This window comes from Harpia harpyja, chromosome 4 (assembly GCF_026419915.1).
Source record: "Harpia harpyja isolate bHarHar1 chromosome 4, bHarHar1 primary haplotype, whole genome shotgun sequence".
Taxonomy (NCBI): Eukaryota; Metazoa; Chordata; class Aves; order Accipitriformes; family Accipitridae; genus Harpia; species Harpia harpyja.
Genome location: NC_068943.1, coordinates 15,768,886 through 15,789,587, shown reverse-complemented (window position 1 = coordinate 15,789,587; position 20,702 = coordinate 15,768,886). Strand labels below are relative to the sequence as shown.

Here is a 20,702-nt window from a genome sequence, read left to right as displayed (position 1 = left end):
ACTCCACACGATGAACTCTGCAAAAACAGACACTTTGTGCAAAATATAAACATAAAATGAAATCTTTCTATACAACCATATTGTTGTATATCAATTCTTTCTGTGAATCAGTTCTTTCTGGAGTCCCTATTATTTTCAGGTGTGCTGGTTTTGGCTAGGATAGAGTTAATTTTCTTCATAGTAGCTAGTATGGGGCTATGTTTTGGATTTGTGCTGAAAACAGTGTTGATAACACAGGGATGTTGTCGTTACTGCTGAGCAGGGCTTACACAGAGCCAAGGCCTTTTCTGCTTCTCACCCCACCCCACCAGCGAGTAGGCTGGGGGTGCACAAGAGGTTGGGAGGGAACACAGCTGGGACAGCTGACCCCCACTGACCACAGGGATATTCCAGACCATATGACGTCATGCTCAGCATATAAACCTGGGGAAGAAGAAGGAAGGGGGGACATCGGCAGTTATGATGCTTGTCTCCCCAAGTAACCATTACACATGATGGAGTGCTGCTTTCCTGGAGATGGCTGAACACCTGCCTGCTGATGGGAAGTAGTGAATGAATTCCTTGTTTTGCTTTGGTTATGCACGCAGCTTTTGCTTTCCCTGTTAAACTGTCTTTGTCTCAGCCCGTGAGTTTTCTCACTTTTACCCTTCTGATTCTCTCCCCCATCCCACTGGTGGGGGAGGTGAGTAAGCGGCTGTGTGGTGCTAAGTAGCCAGCTGGGGTTAAACCACGACATCAGGATACTCCTTCCCAACAGTGATGCAAGGATTTTAAAGAAAACAAAACCATTTGCTAAACAACTATGTTCATTATTTTGCGCAGGTTCACATACTGCCTACACCACAGAGGCCCGCTGAGCCAAACGTATAAAGTCCTAATGATCCATACGTAAGCACGCAAAATTACAACGGAAGTCAACTCTGGATTTTAGTCTCTAAAAGTTACTTCTATAATTCTATACTTCTGTAATTTCCTAAATTTCTAAAAAATATGGGGGGGGGGGGGGGGAGAATCCCATCACATCAAATCACATTTACACTATTACAGGTCTTCAGGCAAAGGTAAATCAAACTGATCCCAAACAAAATATATAGGCTTACTCTGCAGGATGTCAGTGAAATTTCAGGAAGACTGTGAAGGTACCAAGTCTTCAGGTGAGAAAAAAAAAGGCAATTAAATAAAGATAAAACCAAGACATCCAGCTATCAATTCCCAAGTGTTTCTCTTAATTTCTCTCTTACATCCTGTACTTGAGTGTGCTATAGACATCCTCATTTCCTAAGTATGTCAGTAATACACTGTTCTGACAGATTTGTTTAACACAGAATTAAACTTTTGTGTCAGACTTCTTTTAAAATGTTTTAAAATAATTAGCAGTATTACATTTAATCAAATATAGAAGTATAATGTAACTAGAAAGTAGTTGAATGTTGCAGAGTATTTTCAACAAAGGTTATACTCACAGCTTCAGCTTCTGCTCTTGTTTTAAAGGTAATCACCGCATGGAGAGAAGAGTCATCTATCTGGCAATCTTCAATTTCACCATATTGCTTTTAATAAATAAAAAAAAAGCTTAGTGAAATAGATCTCCACCTCTAAAAAATGCTGTCCTAAATCAAATGCCCTCAAAAATCATATAAAATTAGAATAGTGTACCTTTCACAGCTTTAATGACAATCAGAGTATTTGTCTTTGTAAGGAATACAGTTACTTTTACTTGCATTTCTAAAACACAAGTGCTGTAGTCTCTGGATTTCCTGACTGTAAACATACAGGTATGAAGTAAAATTACGACAGAAAAAGAGGTTGTTCTGCTTCAATACTTCTCTCCTGATCAGAAAGAAGGAATCTTGGGATGATTCCATTAGTCTACTATGAAACTCTTCCACAAAGATTTATTAGACGCAGGGACTGTAGAAGTTTCAAAACTTAACGTGATTTCAGCATCTTAAGAACCTGACCCATCTATTCCTGTAATGGACTCTATGGTATTGCTACCTTTAATGCCACCATCACTGTAAGCTGCATAGGTGGAGTGCACTGCTGATGTACAGAGAGTTGTGATATCATATCACAGAAACAGAAATACAGCTCAGTGCATTTCCATGGAATTTGGAGCAAGTTTAAAACAACAAACGCACAACCTGTAAAATGAAGTAATTAACATTTTCTCTCAGTGTTGTACTACTAACACTGTGAATAGACTTGTATTTGTTGACACTACTAAGCTTTTTTTGTTAATATTTTTGTTAAAGATAGTAAGTTTTAATACTCCCTACAATAAAACCAAAGTATAAGAAAATGCTAAGTTCTGAGCAAATTTATGACCATAAACCGACATCACACAGCAAGCTTTTAACAGTGGCAGAGTCTCTGTCTTCATTTTTATATTCTCTGCAGTCAGTAAGAGAAGTACGTAATGAAATGAAAAATACGAAATGACCAGCAAAATTTACTTTAGCGATATTCATAAGGCAGACTAAATCAGAATATGATACTGTAGATTAAAAATAAGTTTTTTCTTATATTCATCATTGATACTGGACTCAGAAACAGCCTATGCTTGACCAAGTGGATTGTATCGCTGCATTTTAAAGTTATATATATGTTCTTAGTTTTACACCAAAAATTTATAAAGCCATTGCTCAAATGTTCAGTCCATCATACATCTCTATAGAAAGTAATTTTGTTCCCCTTATGGGTATGATGGTTCCCTTTTTGTTCCCCCATATAGGTCTGATGTGGAGCATTTATTTAATGGGAACCTGTACATTTATGTACATATATAGAGAGAGCTCCTGGAAACATGACACCTTAAAACCCCCAGTATAATAGTAGTGGGTTTTTTGTTGTGGTTTTGGTTTTTTGGTTCGTGGTTTTTTTGTTGTTGTTTTTTTGGAGTTGGGGGGGGGGGTGAGGGTTGGGTTTTTTTGTTTTTTTGTTTTTTTTTTTTTGTTTTAAGGGAGACACAGGTCCTTGTTGACTTTTGTCCTTTGAAAAGCTGCTTGCATGGCTGCCAGACAGGAAATATTAAGTACACTGACTGGAGTAGAATTTACTGGACTTACTGGCTCTTGGACTTCTACCTTCAGAGAGGACAACTGCAATTAAATATTGAAAAAAAAAAAAAAACCAAAAACAAACCGGGGGGGGGGGGGGGGGGGGGCGGCCCACAGATGAAGATTCACACAATTTATGCCACCAGATATTCTTAACATTCTTTCCATAAAATAAACAAATTTCCTTTTATTATAACATTTAAGGAGAACAAGGGTTTTTATAAATTTATGTTGATCTCTCACTTCATTATATTTGCAAATAAAAATCTGCTAAAAATTATGTACATCAATTTATCATTTTTTAGACTAAACCCCCCCCCCCCAAAAAAAGTAGAAAGAGCTCTGACTTCTTAAGCTTACAGACATGAACAGACAGAAACCTTTGGCTGCCCTGCCAAGATCTGCATATAGTTGCACAATTCTCATCTTGATTCTTAAAATTCAGGAAGTTAGGCAAAAGCACTGTAAATTTTCCGTGAAAATTTTCATTAAGCACTTGTTAAGTTACTTCAATAAAGATAAACAGACTTCAGGTATTGAAAGTTTCAGCACTGAATCAGTCTTTGTTCTCACCATCCCTTCAATTATTTTATCTTTCTATACCTAAAAATTCATAACAAGTTTACATATACCCTGAACAAATAAATATTGTAAGTCTTTACTTGATATTCTCAATTTCCTTTCTTTTTAAGAAAAAAACCAACCCTTATAAATGGTATGCAGTTACAGTTATAATTAGTTGAATCAATAGTGTAATTTCTCTTTGTTTCACCTTTTTCTGATGCATCTTCTTTTTCCATGAACAGGTATATCATGTTAAAGATTCACTCCTAAATAATATTTCCAGATGAATTGAATCAAGAGAAAACAAGTAATTTAATAGAAGCAGTTACAGTTATAATTAGTTGAATCAATAGTGTAATTTCTCCTTGTTTCACCTTTTTCTGATGCATCTTCTTTCTCCATGAACAGGTATATCATGTTAAAGATTCACTCCTAAATAATATTTCCAGATGAATTGAATCAAGAGAAAACAAGTAATTCAATAGAAGAACATCACCCAAAGAACAGAAAAAGTGAAATTGCCACATACCGCAAAATGAGGAAGAAGATCTTCTCTATCACTTTCTGTAAATGCAGAGATTTCTAATGCCCTAGGTCGATGATCCACAACTGCATGCACAGGAACTCCTCTGCCTCTACCCCGGCCTCGTATTCCTCTACCTCTGCTACGTGATGCACCCCGACCTCTTGCATGAACCCCTCTACCACGAACTGAAGAAAGAATCCCTCGTTTGGCAGCCTAAGATGTTTATACATAACATATTCATGTATTAAAATTAATAATCTAAGTATTTAGACAAAATTAACAAACACATATTCTGACGTTTCCTAAAAACACATCCCCAAACAAACCTCAGAAAGAGCAGCTTACAGGTCTTAAAATAACAAAAGGTGAACACGTTAATAACGTTAAAAAGCTAATACTGTTAATTATTAAAAGATCAAAAATAGGATGGAAATAGGAAAAAAAACAGGTATTAAAAACAGATATCAAAAGAGTCCTTATCTGTGAGGATAATTCCTCACAGGAGAAAGGAACTGCAGTACAACATTTGAAATTTCATTAACAAATTTTCTTGATGTGGTAACTACCTACTTAATTTGTCTTTTTATCTTTGTCTCTTAATTTGTCTCTGAAGGTCCAGCCAGGACTTTTATTCTGACCAGAACTAATGCAGCATAATAGCTTTTGGCCACAGAATTGTGAGGTATAAAACAGAGGCTCTAATGAGCACCTCCAAGGACAAAGTAATCCCTAAAAATTTGGCTCTACATACTCACTAATTTCCATTCCCACAATACCTGTGTATCCCTTCTAAAGAACTGGCATGCACTCTCCAAGAAAAGTCAAAAGGCTGATGACAGTATCTCCGACAGCCATTTAAAAAATAATTTGCAAAAAGTTATTTTAAGTTTCAAAAAAGCACTTTCAAGGATTTAATTTTAACATTTATAACAAGAAAAAAAAAAAATCTTTTCAAACCCAAATGGGTCTGATGTAGGAATCAAATGTTAAATGAAATCATTATAACAATGTTTTTAATATATCCTACAGTGTTTACAACTCAAGCACTGATAGCACTACTTTAATGCATGCCAGTCATATCACCTATGAGGAGATCAATCTGTTAAGGCTTTATTCATGAAATTATTCACGTAATTTTACAATAGTATATAGTTCACTTTTTATTTTTTGTAAATAGAATCCTGCAGGTTTTGGGGTTGGGTTTTTTTTTTAAACATTTTTAAATGGTTCAATGATTATAATCCAGAAAGTTAAAGATAATGCTGACTCAACAATCAAGCTGTATACTGTTTGGGTTTTCTCACAGTAAAATCAGGGCCACCTGGAACAGAACAGCAGATTATGAGCCACAGAAGCAACACATGAATATTGTGGGAGTTAAAGTCACAAAGACAATGTGTGAATAAAAGTTTTTCTAAAGAATTTGTAAGAATACTGAAGAATCAAACAAACATCAAGGCAACCCCCCCCTTATATCCCTCTTGTAAATTATACAAGGGATACATTTCATGCTGTTCCTTGAATCATACTGGTGTGCTTTACTAATAACCCTGTTCTTCTCCATCTACTTTGATTAGGATTTTCTAAAAGCTTCAGAATATTCATTTTACTAGCAAAAATTATTTTCCTGAAAGAGCTACAATTGTCTTTTCCAACTCAAAATACAGACTCAGTGAGAGATGGAATAGGATTAGCACACTCAACTGCGGTGTAACTTTATCTTGAATGAGCACCTGCTTTTCTACTGCTATTTTAAGTATCATTCAGTTCACATATTTTCTAAAATGTACGACTTATAAGTTTTTACTACACTAATGAATTATTATTCACCATCAGAATATATATTATTAACATAAGATTTTATGTCATCTCTATTAAATTGGCTTGGCTTATTAACAAACCTATTTTCACAATTACCAAAGCTGCGTAACAACTTAGTTTTAAAGTAAGTTTTTAATGCAACTTAGCCATACGTATGTGCACTGTGTTCATATGTAGTTATACAAAAGACATGACCAAACTTCATTAAGACAAGAGGGATTTAAGCGACACAGCAGCCTGCTTAACAGTAAAAAGAGATAAGATTATCATGCAATTAAGTACATATTACACAATCATATAGGCAAGACAGTGCAATATAACAGAATAACACCCACAGCATTCAGAATTTCTCAAAATAAGACACAGATACGAAGAATCTTGCACAGCCTTCTCAATTTTTTAAAAAGCAAGTACTTTAAGAAAAAGCATGTTTCTATACATTGAATGCTTCTTGAAACACTGTATTTGTTTTTGATAAGTCCCCCTCTTGAAACCAATGCTGTAATAATATTACTTCTGGCACCTCAGCCTTTTGGTTAATCTCATTAAGAGGATGCTAACATTTAAGAATAAAAGATCAAGCAGTGTTTTTTAACTCTTCAGTATCAAACACACCACCACCTACAGGCAACAATTTAAAACCACTCCATGTTCTAAAGGAAGCATTACTACCACAAATCTATAAGAAATCACATCATCTAAATAGTTACAGAAATTAAATAAATTAGCAATCAAAATTAAAGACAATACTATTTCTCTACCTCAGTGGAATTCAGAAACTGATTTTTTAAAATATTATTGCTAAATGCCTCCATTTACATGCAACTTAACATTGCACTCTGGAAAAATATATTTATGATACAATATCCAAGCTAATAAACATATATGAAAATATTTGATTAAAAGTTAATTGCTACAAAAGAAGAGGCAAACATACTTCCAGCTGTAGCTCTGTATATTTTCGTCTTAATTCAGTAACTTCCTCCCCAGCTTGCATCTTCTTGTATAAATCCAGTTCAGTATCTAGTAACTCTTTCTGCATCTAAGAAATTGTTACGGTAAATTATTAGTTCCACAGTTCACATTCTCTACTGAGGAAACAATTTTCTGATAAAACCCAAGAATCCATTGCTACATTCCTATCAGAAGGCTATTTCAGAAATACACAGCGAATTAAAGATTGGCCAGCGTTGGCCTCCAGGTAAAAGGTGCTGTGGCAGACTTACCCATCTGGAAAACAGATTCCTAGAAACATTAAGGAAAGGGAATTTGAAAACTAGAAGCTGTACTGGAATTTTAAACTTAACCAAGTTGTGGCTTATTAATTCAAATCACAGCTCTAACTTTGCAGGTATACTGCTTACTACCTTAGGTTTCCATCTCCAAAAACAAACTAAGCACAAGCTTAGGTAGCCTTCTTGGCAAGATAAAACTTCAATGTGTAGTAGTATGTTTCTGAGCTTGCTGATGTCAAACCTTTTAGACTACCACACAAAGCCAAAGCCAACAGAATTTTTTCTAAACTAGAGATACACAAAATAGAAAATATAAGAATTATATAGTAGTGATGATGAGATAAAAAGGGATTCTACACAAAAAAAAGCAGTACAATTATGAATGAATATAAAATCCATTATCAGTATTGAGAAAAAGCATCTAAGTTTATCACAATTCCATAATGCAAAAAGCACAAATGGTAGTTCTGTTCAGACCACAGTAGAAAAAACATAGTAACAAGACCTCTGCTAACAAAAGGCTGGTCTCTGATGCACCCAGCGTTGCCTTCTAGCACACAATACCTTAAAAAAAAAATATGAGAAAGTTCAAAAATATATATGAAACTGAAAGGTGTCTCTGAACCCAAATTTAGACCTGTTCATTGCAACCACTGAGGTGCAGGTGCTGGTACAGGTGCAGGAAAGGGCTTTATGCAACCCATGATAATTTTATTTGAAGTTCTGTTCCAAACTGAAAGCTTTTTTTTTTTTTTTTTTTTTTTTTTTAAGTGGAAAAAGCAGCAGCCAAATGTTCCGGTGATATCACAAATGAAGGATAAAATTATAGATGATTGTGAAACAGTTTCACATTTACACCCATTGATTCAAAACCACAGCATGTAATGTATTCAAAGGCTGGTTGTCAAGAGATGAAGGTTTCGCAGTTGTGACAGTTGGAAACCACGTATTACCACTGAATGATAAAGGGGTTTTTTTTGTTTCTTTGTTTTTTTTCCTGGAAGCTTTAAAAGAAAAAAAGCTGGATTATTCAACTGGCAACTTCAACCTGAACCCCTTTCAGCCCCATTTTCTGATCATCTACAGCAATCACAGAAAAAATCCATTATCTCCTGTATAATGGTTTTCAAAGTTTTCAAAATTGGAAACAGTGTTTCTCTCAAATCCCACTGCGTTGCAACACATCAATGACATGGCAAAACAAACACTTCTGAAGTTTAATAATGACCAGCAGTTAGAACTCACAAAGCAGCCAGTGACACTGGTGTCGTAAAGACTTTTGAGGTTTATTTCTAGTGCTCTTAATGAAGACTTCTCTTATAAAGCTGTGCCAGGTCTCAGGAAGAAAATACCTCCTTCAAGATACACCAAGAGGCAGCAAAGGTTTCTACACTCGGGGGGGAAGAGTATTTTGTAATCTGCATGAACTGGAACAAGACAAAAATAGGTAAAGATAATGGCACAGTCACATAGGCCTCATCTTCGTTTGCACGGTCTTCAGAGCTGCCCAGGTTTTAAACACTAAGAAAATGCAAGAGAACCTAGAGCAAAGTCTTTCAGAAAATTGTCAAAATTTTAAATTTTAACTGAAGGCTCTGTTAATTCCTCACTTTCACAAAGGTCAGATGGGACTGACTGTTTTCTCTCTTTCAAATGTTAACAAAACAATGCTCAGAGATAATGCACAATCTCCCAAAGAGGAAAGCTATCAATAAAATCAACTTTTCTACAGTTGGGATATTTTGCCCATTATGAAATGGGTTCGCTCAAAATGTTTCTTCACTTTCACATTACAAAGGAAATGGAAAACCAGCACAAGAACTTCATTAAAATTGTAGTTCAAATTACCATATTGCCTCACTTTACTAAGCAAAACCAACAGTCACACGAGGAAGTGGTGGACCAGGTTGCCAAGCAAAGGGTGATGTGGGCAGAGGGGATCTCAAGATCAACAAAACAAGGCTGAAGGGGGACCACTTCAAGCATACACATACCAATCCACATAAATGAGGGAGGGCCTACAGAACAGTATCACAGGGGAAGATCTCATTTCTTTTCTGGGCGATCAGTGCCTCTCTGAAGAGCCTGTACACTAATACACACACCATGTGAAACAAAGAGGAGGCATTAGATGTCTGTGTGCAGTTACAGCACTACAATCTCACCGGGACTACAGAAACATTGCAGGAAGACTCACAGGACTGGAGCGGTGCAGTGGACGGATACAGTCTCTTAAGGAAGGACAAGCCAGGACGGCAAGCAGCACGAGTTGCCCTTTATGTGAGAGCGCAGTATGAATGCACAGAGCTCTGCTTGGGGACAGACAATGAGCCAGTCAAAAAGTTTATGAGTCAGGATTAAGACAGCAGACCTACGTGTGCAACGTTGCAGCGGGTGTGTACTACACACTGCCTGATCAGGTAAAAGAAGTAGATGAGACCTTCTTCAGACAATTGGAAGAAGCCTCCTGTTTAAAGACCCTGGGCCTGGGTATCTGCTGTAAAGGCAGGATGAATTTCAAGAATCACATCCTCCAAGTTCCAGAGCATGCAGGAAATAAAGGACAGGTGGCAGGATGCCTGCCTGGATGAACAAGAAGATCCTAACAAAACTTAAATCCAAAAACAAGGTGTACAGGAGGTGGAAGCAGGGTTAGATCACAGAAGGAACATAGAGAGACTGTCTAAGCATGCAGGCACTGGTTTGGAAAACCAAAGCCCACCTAGAGTTGAATCTGGCAAGAGGGGTGAGAAACAAGAAGAAAGGCTTCTGCACGTCTGTCCTGGTTTCAGCTGGGATAGAGTTAATTGTCTTCCTAGGAGCTGGTACAGTGCTATGTTTTTGAGTTTGGTATTCGAAGAATCTTGATAACACACTGATGTTTTCAGTTGTTGCTAAGTAGTGTTTAGTCTAAAGTCAAGGATTTTTCAGCTTCTCATGCCCAGCCAGCAAGAAAGCTGGAGGGGACACAGCCAGGACAGCTGACCCCAACTGGCCAGAGGGGTATTCCATACCATGTGACGTCATGTCCAGTATATAAACTGGGGGGAGTGGGGATGGGGGGATCGCCACCCGGGGACTAACTGGGTGTTGGTCGGCAGGTGGTGAGCAATTGCATTGTGCATCACTTGTATATTCCAATCCTTTTATTATTACTATTGTCATTTTATCAGTGGTATCATTATTAGTTTCTTCTTTTCTGTTCTATTAAACCGTTCTTATCTCAATCCACGAGTTTTACTTTTTTTCCCCAATTCCCTCCCCCATCCCACTGGGCTGGGGGGAAGTGAGTGAGCAGCTGCGTGGTGCTTAGTTGCTGGCTGGGGTTAAATCACGACAACATCTATCAGCAGCAAGAGGAACACTATGCTGTGAAAAATGTGGGCTGACTGCTGAATGTGAAAGGGGACCTGGCAACAAAGGACATGGAACAGCTGAGGTGCTCAATACCTCCTCCTCCTCAGTCTTTAGAGGAAAGACTTGCCTTCAGCAATTCCAGACCCTGACACTAGTGTAAAAGCCTGGAGCAAGAAGACTTACCTTTGTTGGAGGAGAATCAAGTTTGGAAACATTTAAACAAACTGGACATACACAAAAACCTGGGACCCAATAGGATGCAAGCATTAAGTACTGAGCGAGCTCGTTGATGTCATTGCAAAGTCAAATTTCAATTATCTTTGAAAGGTCATGGCCTTTGGGGGAGGTTCCTCGGGACTGAGAAAAAGCAAGTATCACTCTGATCTTCAAAAAGGGCAAGGAGATCTGGGGAACTACACACTGGTCAGCCTCACCACAATCCCTGGGAGGATGAAGGAGCAAATAATCTTAAAACCACTTCCGAGAATGTTAAGAACAAGAAAGTGATTGAGGAAAAGGAAGGAGAAATCATGCTTGACCTTAACAGCTGTCTACAGTGAGATGACTGACTTGGTGGACAAGAGCAGCGTAGTGGAAGTTGTTTATCCTGACTCCAGTAAGGCTTTCAATACTACTGCCCACAACATCCTCACAGCCAAAGGATCAAGTGCTGACTAGATAGGTGGACAGAGGGATGAACTGAAAACTGGCTGAACTGCTGGGTTCAAAGGGTTCTGATCAGTGGCAAAAAGTCCATCTGGAGACCAGTCACTAATGGTGTACCCCAGCAGTAACGTCTTCATTAGTGACCTGGATGGTAAGACAGAGTGTGCCCTCAGCAAGTTTGTGGACAATACAAAATTTGGAGGAGCGGCTGGTACACCAGCTGGTTGTGTTTCCATTCAGAAAGATCTTGACATGCTGGAGAAATGGGGCAGGAAGAACCTCCTGCATTTCAACAAAGGGAACTGCCAAGTCCTGCACCTGAGCAGGAGTAACCCCAGCCACCAGTCGAGGTTGGGGGCTGCCCAGATGAAGACGACCTGAGGGGTCCTAGTAGCAGAAAAGAAGTTGAACACGAGCCAGCAGTGCATCCCTGTGGCAAAGACGACTGACAACCTCCTGCGCTGCATTAGGAAGAGCACCACCAGAAGGTCAAGGGAGGTGATCCTTCTCTACTCTGCAGTGGTGCGGCCACATATGGAGTGCTGTGTCCAGTTCCAGGCTCCCGAGCACAAGAGAGACATACTGGAGTGAGTCCAGCAAAAGGCCACAAAGATGGTTAAGGGACTGGAGCATCTACTATATGAGCAGAGGCTGACAAAGCTGGGATTATTTAACTTCAGGAAGAGAAGCTGGTGGGGGAGGATCTTATCCATGTGTATAACTACTTAGCAGGGATGAGTGAAGAAGACATCCAGACTCTTCTTAGTGGTGCATGGTGATGGAACAGGACAATCCCCAGAGATCCCTTCTAATCTCAATTATTTTGAGCAATTTTGTGTTATCGGACTATTTTCTTGTCCACTCCAAGAATTTACTAGACCACTCTCAGGGTAAAATAACTGTCATGGGTTAAAACGCTGCATTTAAGTTTTCTAGACAAGAATTTGCCAAGTTTTCGTGATGCAACTTGCTTCTTCATTTCTATGGGTCTGGATGCATTTCCTTGCATATGACAAAATCCACAACCAACTGTTATTCTTGGATCAAAAGTGATATAAACTATTTTTTCCTGTTCAAATTTATGAAGCACTGTACACCACCAGCAGAAGACTATTTCTCAAAAACATGAGGCTTTCACAATCAAATGCAGCTTTAAAAATATTGCCAATTTCTAGGACTTCTATAGTTCAAATTCACTCCACAGGTAGCTAACTTCCTTCAGACCTCTCAGAAACATTTTCTCACCAGACATCCACTTTCTCTCAAAAACATAAACACATTAAAAAAAAAAATTTCTCTTCTCTCATCTCCAAAAAAGAAGAGTTTAATCTTATTATAGCGGTGCCTGAATTCTGGTATTATTACCCTTAGTTCCCCCTCTAAAACACAGTAGAATATTCCACTGCAATGGAACTTGTTTTAAGAGGTATAAACTGACTTCCAAAAATTATAATCTATGCCCATTTTTAGGATAAAAATACGCTCCTTCAACTTTTTCCTGAAAACAATGTAAGAAGCTATAGTGAGTACAATAGAGGTCATTTCAGTATTTCTTTCTGATATTTCTTTTCAAAACTGTATATCACTGTAATTTACACTGCAGTTACTTTTAATACCTATATTTCTAGGTAAAATAAAGCAGTAGAAATGCTGCTTCAAACTGAAAACTAATGAACCATTTAAATTAAATCTGGGTTGTAACATTATACCAGCTTTTTAAAACAGAATCCCAAACATTAAAAGAAAAGACTAAACATTCTGAAGATTTAAGAACTGAATGAAATTAGCAAGAACAGATGAAGACTTTTTGTCTTTACTGTAAAATACACTGTACAAAAAAAACCTGCTCTTTTATTAGTATGCACTTCCTCACTTGATAAAGGAAGAAAAACTTGTAATATATTTTAAAAAAAACTTACTAATTTCTTAAAATGTTATTTCTCAAAGTCTCGCTTAATTCTTAATCACCTTGTGACCTGTTTAGGAACAAATACTTCTATAAAAAGCAAAATACTGCATTTTAAAAAGGTAATATAATTGCACCTTTAAGCAGCTGGGAAATTGGTTATAGCCATATACTAACAAGAATGATAGCAGAGGACAGAAAATCCTGCCACAGGTGCAACCCAAACATAGGTAGCTAGATCAAAGGAAAACTGACCAGTATAATCTTCAATCTAAGAAGCTTAATATATTGAAAAATTGCAGTGACATAAAAAGCCTCAGAAAATTATGTACCAGTACAGCAGTCAACTAATTTCATGAAGCATTTTGTGTATTAAACCTGACCAGAAGATATGCGTTGCGTAATGATAATCCCTTTGCATCAGAAATACTATTTTCATGATTTCTATTCAAAATTTAAGAAAGCAATAGACTATACACAAAAGATCAGATAAGACAAAAGAAATAATCATAAGATTTGGGGGGGGTGGGGGGGTGGTGGTGTTGATTTTCCAGATGATGCAATATCTGTGTAACAGTGGATAAACCTTTTAGCCAACAGCATGGTTTTAAAATTAAGTATGTTCCTTTAAAAAGATGACTTCAAAATTAAACCAGTATAGTTCTAAATACTGCTGATGTGGCTGCATATTTTTATTCTGCTGACATAAGCATGTGAATTCATCTTATTAAAAAGCTGACCAAAACTTGAGTACCTGAGTCTTAGTTTTCATGCTTTTTAAAGGAGTCCCTCCTCCTGGTGATACACCTTTTAATTCATCCTTTAACTTGGTAATGCTATTAGTCAAAATTTCCAGTGTTTTCATGATTTCTGCTTTGTCTTCTGACTTCATGGCTTTATTCTTCTCCAGCTTTGAAATAAGCATCTGTCCAATTTAAAAAATTAATTAAAAAAAAAAATCTTTTTATTTAGCAACTACTATTACAGATTTCTTTTCCAGTACTCATTACAACCAATGGAAAACCAGAATATTGCATTTCTTTTGCTGTGATCTTCAAACTCAATATATAGTGCTTTTAACAGCTTACGTTAAATTAAAATCTTTGTCTGAATCTCTGATTAATTAATTTGCTAACAAACATCTGATATCTCCACTTCATTTGGACAGATTTGCTCAACATACTTAAATTATTTCAAAATTTTTATTCAACTTAAATGACATTCTGGCCTTTTTCTTCTCCTAAGCTTAAATGCAGTCATGCATACTTTTCTACATCAATCTTTCCTGCTGTTGTGAACTACAACTCTCAGGCTTTCACTTCTCCCAAAAAACATAAGTATGTCGCACCCAAATTAAGCAATTTAAACTAAAATTGCACCTAAATCGCATAAGCTTGTAGTTTTTGAAGTGAACTAACAAGACAAGTTAGATTAAAACTCTAAATTTAAAATAATGTCGTAATACCTTTCTATGAGAATGTTTATTTTACAGGCCAGTTTTGTAGCTCACGCTTACAAATTCTGAAATATTTTAAAGTGAACTGAGATTTTACAACTGTATTGCTGACTTTCTTTAATGCTAACATTTTACCTTTTGTGTTTCAATGTGCTTCTCTAAGATTTCTTGCTTCTTTTTTCTCACGTCTTGTTGAAGTCGTAATGCTTCCTAGAAGCATAAAAAAATTAAAGTTTTTAGATTTTGAAAAATAATGCCAGAAGAATACTACACTCTACCTGACAACTATACAGTAGTAACTTACAGTAACAGGGAAAAAATTAATAATAGAAACTCAAGGGACTAAAAGGCAATATTTTTCAAATTATGTTTTGCAAAATAACACATCACTGAATTAGTGAAGGATCTAATGAACTTTCTTAGATCTGTGCTGGGAAGACTTCATTATTACTTATGTACAAAGTAACCCCTTACACAACTCCACTGAAAGCTGAAAGGCAATATAATACACTACCGCAAGACATACAACATACAAGAGTTCAAATGTGCAAGGACAGTATCTTGAAAACTGTAAATCAAGTCCATCAATTAAAACATTCTGCAGTACAGTTACAAGCAAAAAGAAATACATTCTATTTTCTAAAACTGAAGTGTTACCCAAAGAAAACCATCACTTTTGCATCTGACTGCTATAACTTGGAAGTGACAAGTACTAGCACTCCATCTGCTAAAACCAGAATCTTGACATTGCAATGGGCCAATCAAAATAAATTGAAACTGATAAATTTGTGATATATTGCACTCAGAAGGAGAAGCTGGAGGAGATGCTACAGCTGCTGTGCTCAGCTCCTACTAATGTCGCTTGAGAGAAAGCAATTGCTTCTTGCTCTCAGATACAGACTGTAGAAGTCTTAGACAGCAGGATATTTGCAGAAAACAATTAAGAGCTTTGATATCAACATATTTAATGGGATAAAAGAGGACAGGCAGATGATGATTTTGCACCTCTAGATCACCCATCAACCGGGATCAGACTGTAAGTTCATTATCTTATACAAAGAGTATAAATGCATAACAGTCATAAAAAAGAAATAGTAATAAGGTTTCTGTATGTCTTCCCAAATACTGACAAATTCTGCTGCATGAAATGTTAGTTTTGCAATACAGTGTGCAATAATTTTTCTGAAGGGAAAAGGAAGATAAGACAAGGGGATGAATGCTAAGAAAAACTAGGGAGACAGAAGGAAAGAAGGGAGTGAGTCCCACAAAATCACGTTTTCCCACAAGTACTAGTATATTGTAATAGAAATCTCTGAATAGAGGAAGGAGCACAAGAGCACATGAAAAAAGAGCCAATCACTTAGCACATCTTCAGTGTCTTCTGTCAAAAAAACCCCTACAGATGTCATGATGAGTCAATAATTTTATTACGAGCTTTTTGCCATTTCACAGGCACTTAGCATCTGAACTTGAAAGGTAAAGACTCTAATCCTGAAAAACATGTTTTAGGGGACAAATATGAAATTAAATTCCCAAATTAGAAGTGATTTGTTTAAAGTCTGGACCAATGCCACAACTGACATGCAGCTACAAACTGCTATTTCAAATTATATTAGACATTAGCTACAGAAGTTTACCGATAGGCTAAAATCTTTGTTTAACAGTTATACAGCTTTCAATACTTATGTTTGAATCTAACTTAGCATTGAACTCTTAATTTCTGGTTTGAAACCAATAAGATAAACATTGTCCTATATTTAGTTTTTCTAAATGATAAGAATAAACCTGAAAAAAGAGCTTTACTGGGCTCTTTTGAAAATTCTACGCAAGCTAAACTACGACTGAGTGACCTATTCAAGGCCAAATGCATTTTTGTTGCAGTCTTGCATTTCCTCTCCAAAGTAAAAATAAAAAAAAAGGACGCGGGAGAACTACAGTTTTGAAACAATAAAATGGAGAGTCATACACTTCTCATTTCTGTCAAGTGAAGAAACAGTTTTGGTTACAAGTACAAAATACACTGAGAATGAAGGCCAGTCTGATGATAATAAAGGCCAGTTCCAGAAAGCCTTACGAGAGAACAATAGTGACTATCCTATACTGCCTTCTCACTCATAATAGACAATTCATGCCTCAACATGCAGATGCTGCTTCCAGGAAAAAGTATTTGCCATTTTGAACTTCTAGAGAGTTTTAAACCTGCTTACACTGCCTGAACATACACTGAAAAAGTAACAAAACAATGCTGAATTTTCCTCTCCTTTGAAAAGAAATCATCACAGCAAATTTAATCCTATAACTAGTTTCATCTACGCTCTTGAGATGAATATATATAGTGCACTACCTCTAGTGGTCACAAGTTCCCAATCTAGGTCCATTTTATAAAGAAGCATATTTAATTTACCTGTTTTTTCTTCTGTGCTTCATTAGAGTCTAGCACGGAAGTGGAAACAACAGGCAAAGATTTCTGTGCTGCCTTCAAAGCAGCAGGGTTGTACACAGTTTTTGTCAAGCCAGTAGAAGTGGATAAAACCTATAGGAGGAAATCATTTTATTTTTTTGCCAGTGAATTTCAATTTTTTTTAAAAAAAAAACATGAGTGCTTAAAAATATATAAGCGTCTTTTCTTTTGTCTGTTTTGATGATATGAAATATAAAAATTTGGTGTAACAATAATATTTGGAGTTGCTGAAGTTAAACAATTTTTAAAGAGGCAGCACCACATCAGATACAGAAGAATGATAAACATCAGATTATAAATCCTTCCCATTGAGATTTCATATGTACTTCTGAGTTTCGATATATAAAATTTTATGTATTTGAGCATCATTAAGGAAACAGAAGACTGAGATTTTCCCAAGAATAACTGAAGTTTTTCTTTTTTTGTTTTGAAGTTTAAAATACAGTTTTTCATGGCTGTGTGAATTTTCCAAGCAAAAATTCAACATAATTTTAGAGACTGAGGTCCAAAGTAGATACAAAAGTTCCTTTTCATATGCAGTTTGTGCAAAGTAGAGCTTGTACAATCAACAAGAAGTAACTCAAGTACAGGGAAGTCTTCAACATCGTACAGCAAAGGAAGAGACTCCTATGTCTCTGTTCTCTTTCCTACATTTTTAATGAGGTATGAAATTTCTCCACGACTTACTGAGAACACAGTTGCCTACTTTATAATCTCTCTGAAGTATACTATGTACATCTCCGCAATACCTGAAGATTTGGACTACTCTGATTTTTTTATCACATTCCTTAAAGGACGTTTTGGCCATGTTAGTATTGAAAAAATCCATGGCTAAGTGCTAGAGATAATATAGGCATGATCTTGTCTGCCTTGTTAGCAAATCACAGCAATTATGCAATTGGTATAATTTCCAGGAGTTTAAAAATACTTCATATGTATGTGGAAAATTAAAAGATGCATGCAGAGTCTATTGGTCACCATGCACTCCATAACATAGACACAATGCCCACCAACAGGAGAAAAGAAAAAGAGACAGCCAAGAAACATTAGAAAGACAGAAAAGACCAAGAGATCAGAAGAATTTACAATAGGAATGCTTCATATAAAAGCTTCTCACTTTGTTGTGCTATTTATACTATTTCTTCCCACAGTAAAGTATTTTCTAGCATAGGCAGTGCAGAGAGAACAAAAAAAAAACCAAAAAACCACAAAGCATGTTATGGGGTATTATAAAAGGTGATATAAAATGCTCTAAGCAGACCATTAAAAAGGACACGAAGGAATTTTTTTAAAACTTATTAAAGCACATTAACGTATGCACATCCCCATCATACAGTTCCTATTACAAAGTAGCTTTAGGACAGGCTACATCACAAACAGAGGACCAAGTAAAGACAAAAATATTGACACACTCCTTTTGCCCTGAACTGTCTTGATGGCAGTGAACCATGCTTCCTCATCTCTTTTAATATAAGGAGAGATGCCACAGCAGATGTACCTGCATCAACTAATACAGAAGAACAAGAAGCCACACATTAATGTCTTCTAAATCTTTTAATACTATCCAAGAGAAAGAATAGTGTGAATCTCTTCACAAGTTCATAAATTGCAAGTCCCTATACAGATCTTAAAAGGCCTCATGATGACTGTTTCATCTCCTTTTCCTCCTCCTCTTTGGGAAGCACAGCTACCAACTCTTACTGTAAAGTTCTTAAAGTTCCTGTCAAACCCTGCACTCAGTCAGAAGCAAAAAAACACCTAGGACATGACATCTATGTTTTTTGACAGCTGTCAATCATTTAATTTCTAATGGTTATAGAGCATTATCACTGCAAACCAAGCAAGGTATTTCCTTGTAAAGGGACAGCAGTAGGTAAAAACAGGTCAAACCAAGTTTCAGAACCCTACTAAAAATGCCAAAGGAAACTGCTGCTTCACAACCGGTCCATTGAACAGCCCAGCAGCTAATCAAAATCAGTTTGTACTATAAGACAACACAGCAGAAAACCATTTTAGCATGATTTTACTCTTTGTAGAGAAGTGTTTCAGGATAACTCAACTCTTAGGGAATGAGGAAAAAAAGTGTTTCCACTCAAACTGAAGCAGACTTCCCACTTCTAAACTAAGTGTACAGTATGTATATAAAATGTAGTTCAGGAATACACAGCAAGATACTTATCTGCAACTAATTTAGGGCAACAAGAACACAACTAATCAAACCACCAACAAAATATAGGCAAGAAGTCAAGATCAGTGCATTCAGGTGGACTGCTCGGCTTGAAATGAGTCGAAGAGACATCCTCTACAATTACAACTCAAGTATTGTTACCTTTGTATACTAAGTACAGCATGGTATCTTTGGAGCAAATTTTACTTTTTAGATTCCAGTAAATGCATTATCTCCAATATCGTAAGGGGGCAAGGGGGAAATGCAGTGGATGCTTCATTTCAGGTCAAGCCAATTCCCAACAGAAAAGATACATACCTAGGCAGAGGAATCTTGTTACCGAGTAAAACTTGCTGCCTTTCTACCAAAAGGCTTCCCAAAAGAATGTTATGAACACTGAGAAAGCCTGTCCCCTAAGGTGCTAAATAGATCTGAAAACATGCATCACGAAGTTTGCTACTAAAGTAAACACATCAACAACTCCGTGTTCTGAAAATTGCAACCACTGGGCAAAATACATAACTCATAACCACAGTTCAGGTGCACTTTTCCCACCTTACCTCTCTTTGTCCTTTCTATACTGATTAATTTCCACTTTTATCTTTTCACAAGTACTGCAAATTGTAAGACCAAGTAAGAGGGTAAATGTTTACAGCATCACCTTTTAAGGGACAAAAAAGCCCCAAAACATTTTTAAAGAAAGGCTCTCCATAGATTCCTATGTAGTGTCAAAATTTATTTATTTTTCTAATTTATTTCTGCATTCTTCTAACAACTGAGGATCCTGGAACATATCTAGTTATTTTCATGATCAAATAAATGGAACCTACTATATTAAAACAAAACCCACAGAATAGTAGCTTCTGTCCTAGCATATTTTATTCTTCTTATAATCATTTAGCCATCTGCTGAGTTTCGATACATTATACTTCATAAAACTAACCTTTAACAAATAACATTATTCATAGGTACAAAACAAACTTAATGCAAGCGATTTTATAATAAAATTAATTCTACTGAAATTAAATATGAGAGGAAGAGAATATGAGACATTCTTTTACCTTTTCAGTTGTTGGAGTAACTGGCTTTGACACAAAACCCAGTCTATCCTTCACAGATAATTTAGTCACATTCTAAGAAAAAAAACAAAATTATAGTTCAAATACACTTTACTTTATGAATATTTTACTGTTTCCTGTGTAATTCCAGATGTTCGAGATTTAGAAAAAACATATTTAACTAATAAAGCCATAGACTTTTGAGCAACAGTACAAGAAAAATAATACTAAAGCAGTTGATTAAATGAATTTTAGATATTTGATTTTACAGTTAATATGCACCTACAAATAGATTGGATAAGACAAAAGCAAAGCCAAATTTGGAATCAAAGATTATACTACATATTTTTTGCAAGGAGACCATGACATGCTAGCTGGCAGAGGATTATCTACACAGGCCCTTTTAAATACACTTCAGGTTTTGTG

The 20,702-nt window shown here is 36.4% G+C and overlaps 1 protein-coding gene across 8 annotated transcripts in view; it reads right to left on the bottom strand.

Moving 5' to 3' along the window:
• The window catches only part of RBM26 (RNA binding motif protein 26), a 58,110-nt gene that overhangs the window by 5,935 nt on the left and 31,473 nt on the right, over window positions 1–20,702 (bottom strand). For 5 of the 8 annotated variants that reach the window (XM_052785913.1, XM_052785921.1, XM_052785915.1 and 2 more), the window contains exons 14-21: window positions 20,280–20,351; window positions 16,995–17,123; window positions 14,726–14,800; window positions 13,889–14,059; window positions 6,908–7,012; window positions 4,153–4,362; window positions 1,464–1,550; window positions 1,101–1,148 (exon numbers count right to left, since the gene is read on the bottom strand). In XM_052785913.1, the coding sequence (XP_052641873.1) occupies window positions 1,101–1,148; window positions 1,464–1,550; window positions 4,153–4,362; window positions 6,908–7,012; window positions 13,889–14,059; window positions 14,726–14,800; window positions 16,995–17,123; window positions 20,280–20,351 (897 nt within the window). The remainder of the gene's footprint in view (window positions 1–1,100; window positions 1,149–1,463; window positions 1,551–4,152; window positions 4,363–6,907; window positions 7,013–13,888; window positions 14,060–14,725; window positions 14,801–16,994; window positions 17,124–20,279; window positions 20,352–20,702) is intronic. The other 3 variants (XM_052785916.1, XM_052785919.1, XM_052785920.1) reach the window with 2 other exon arrangements.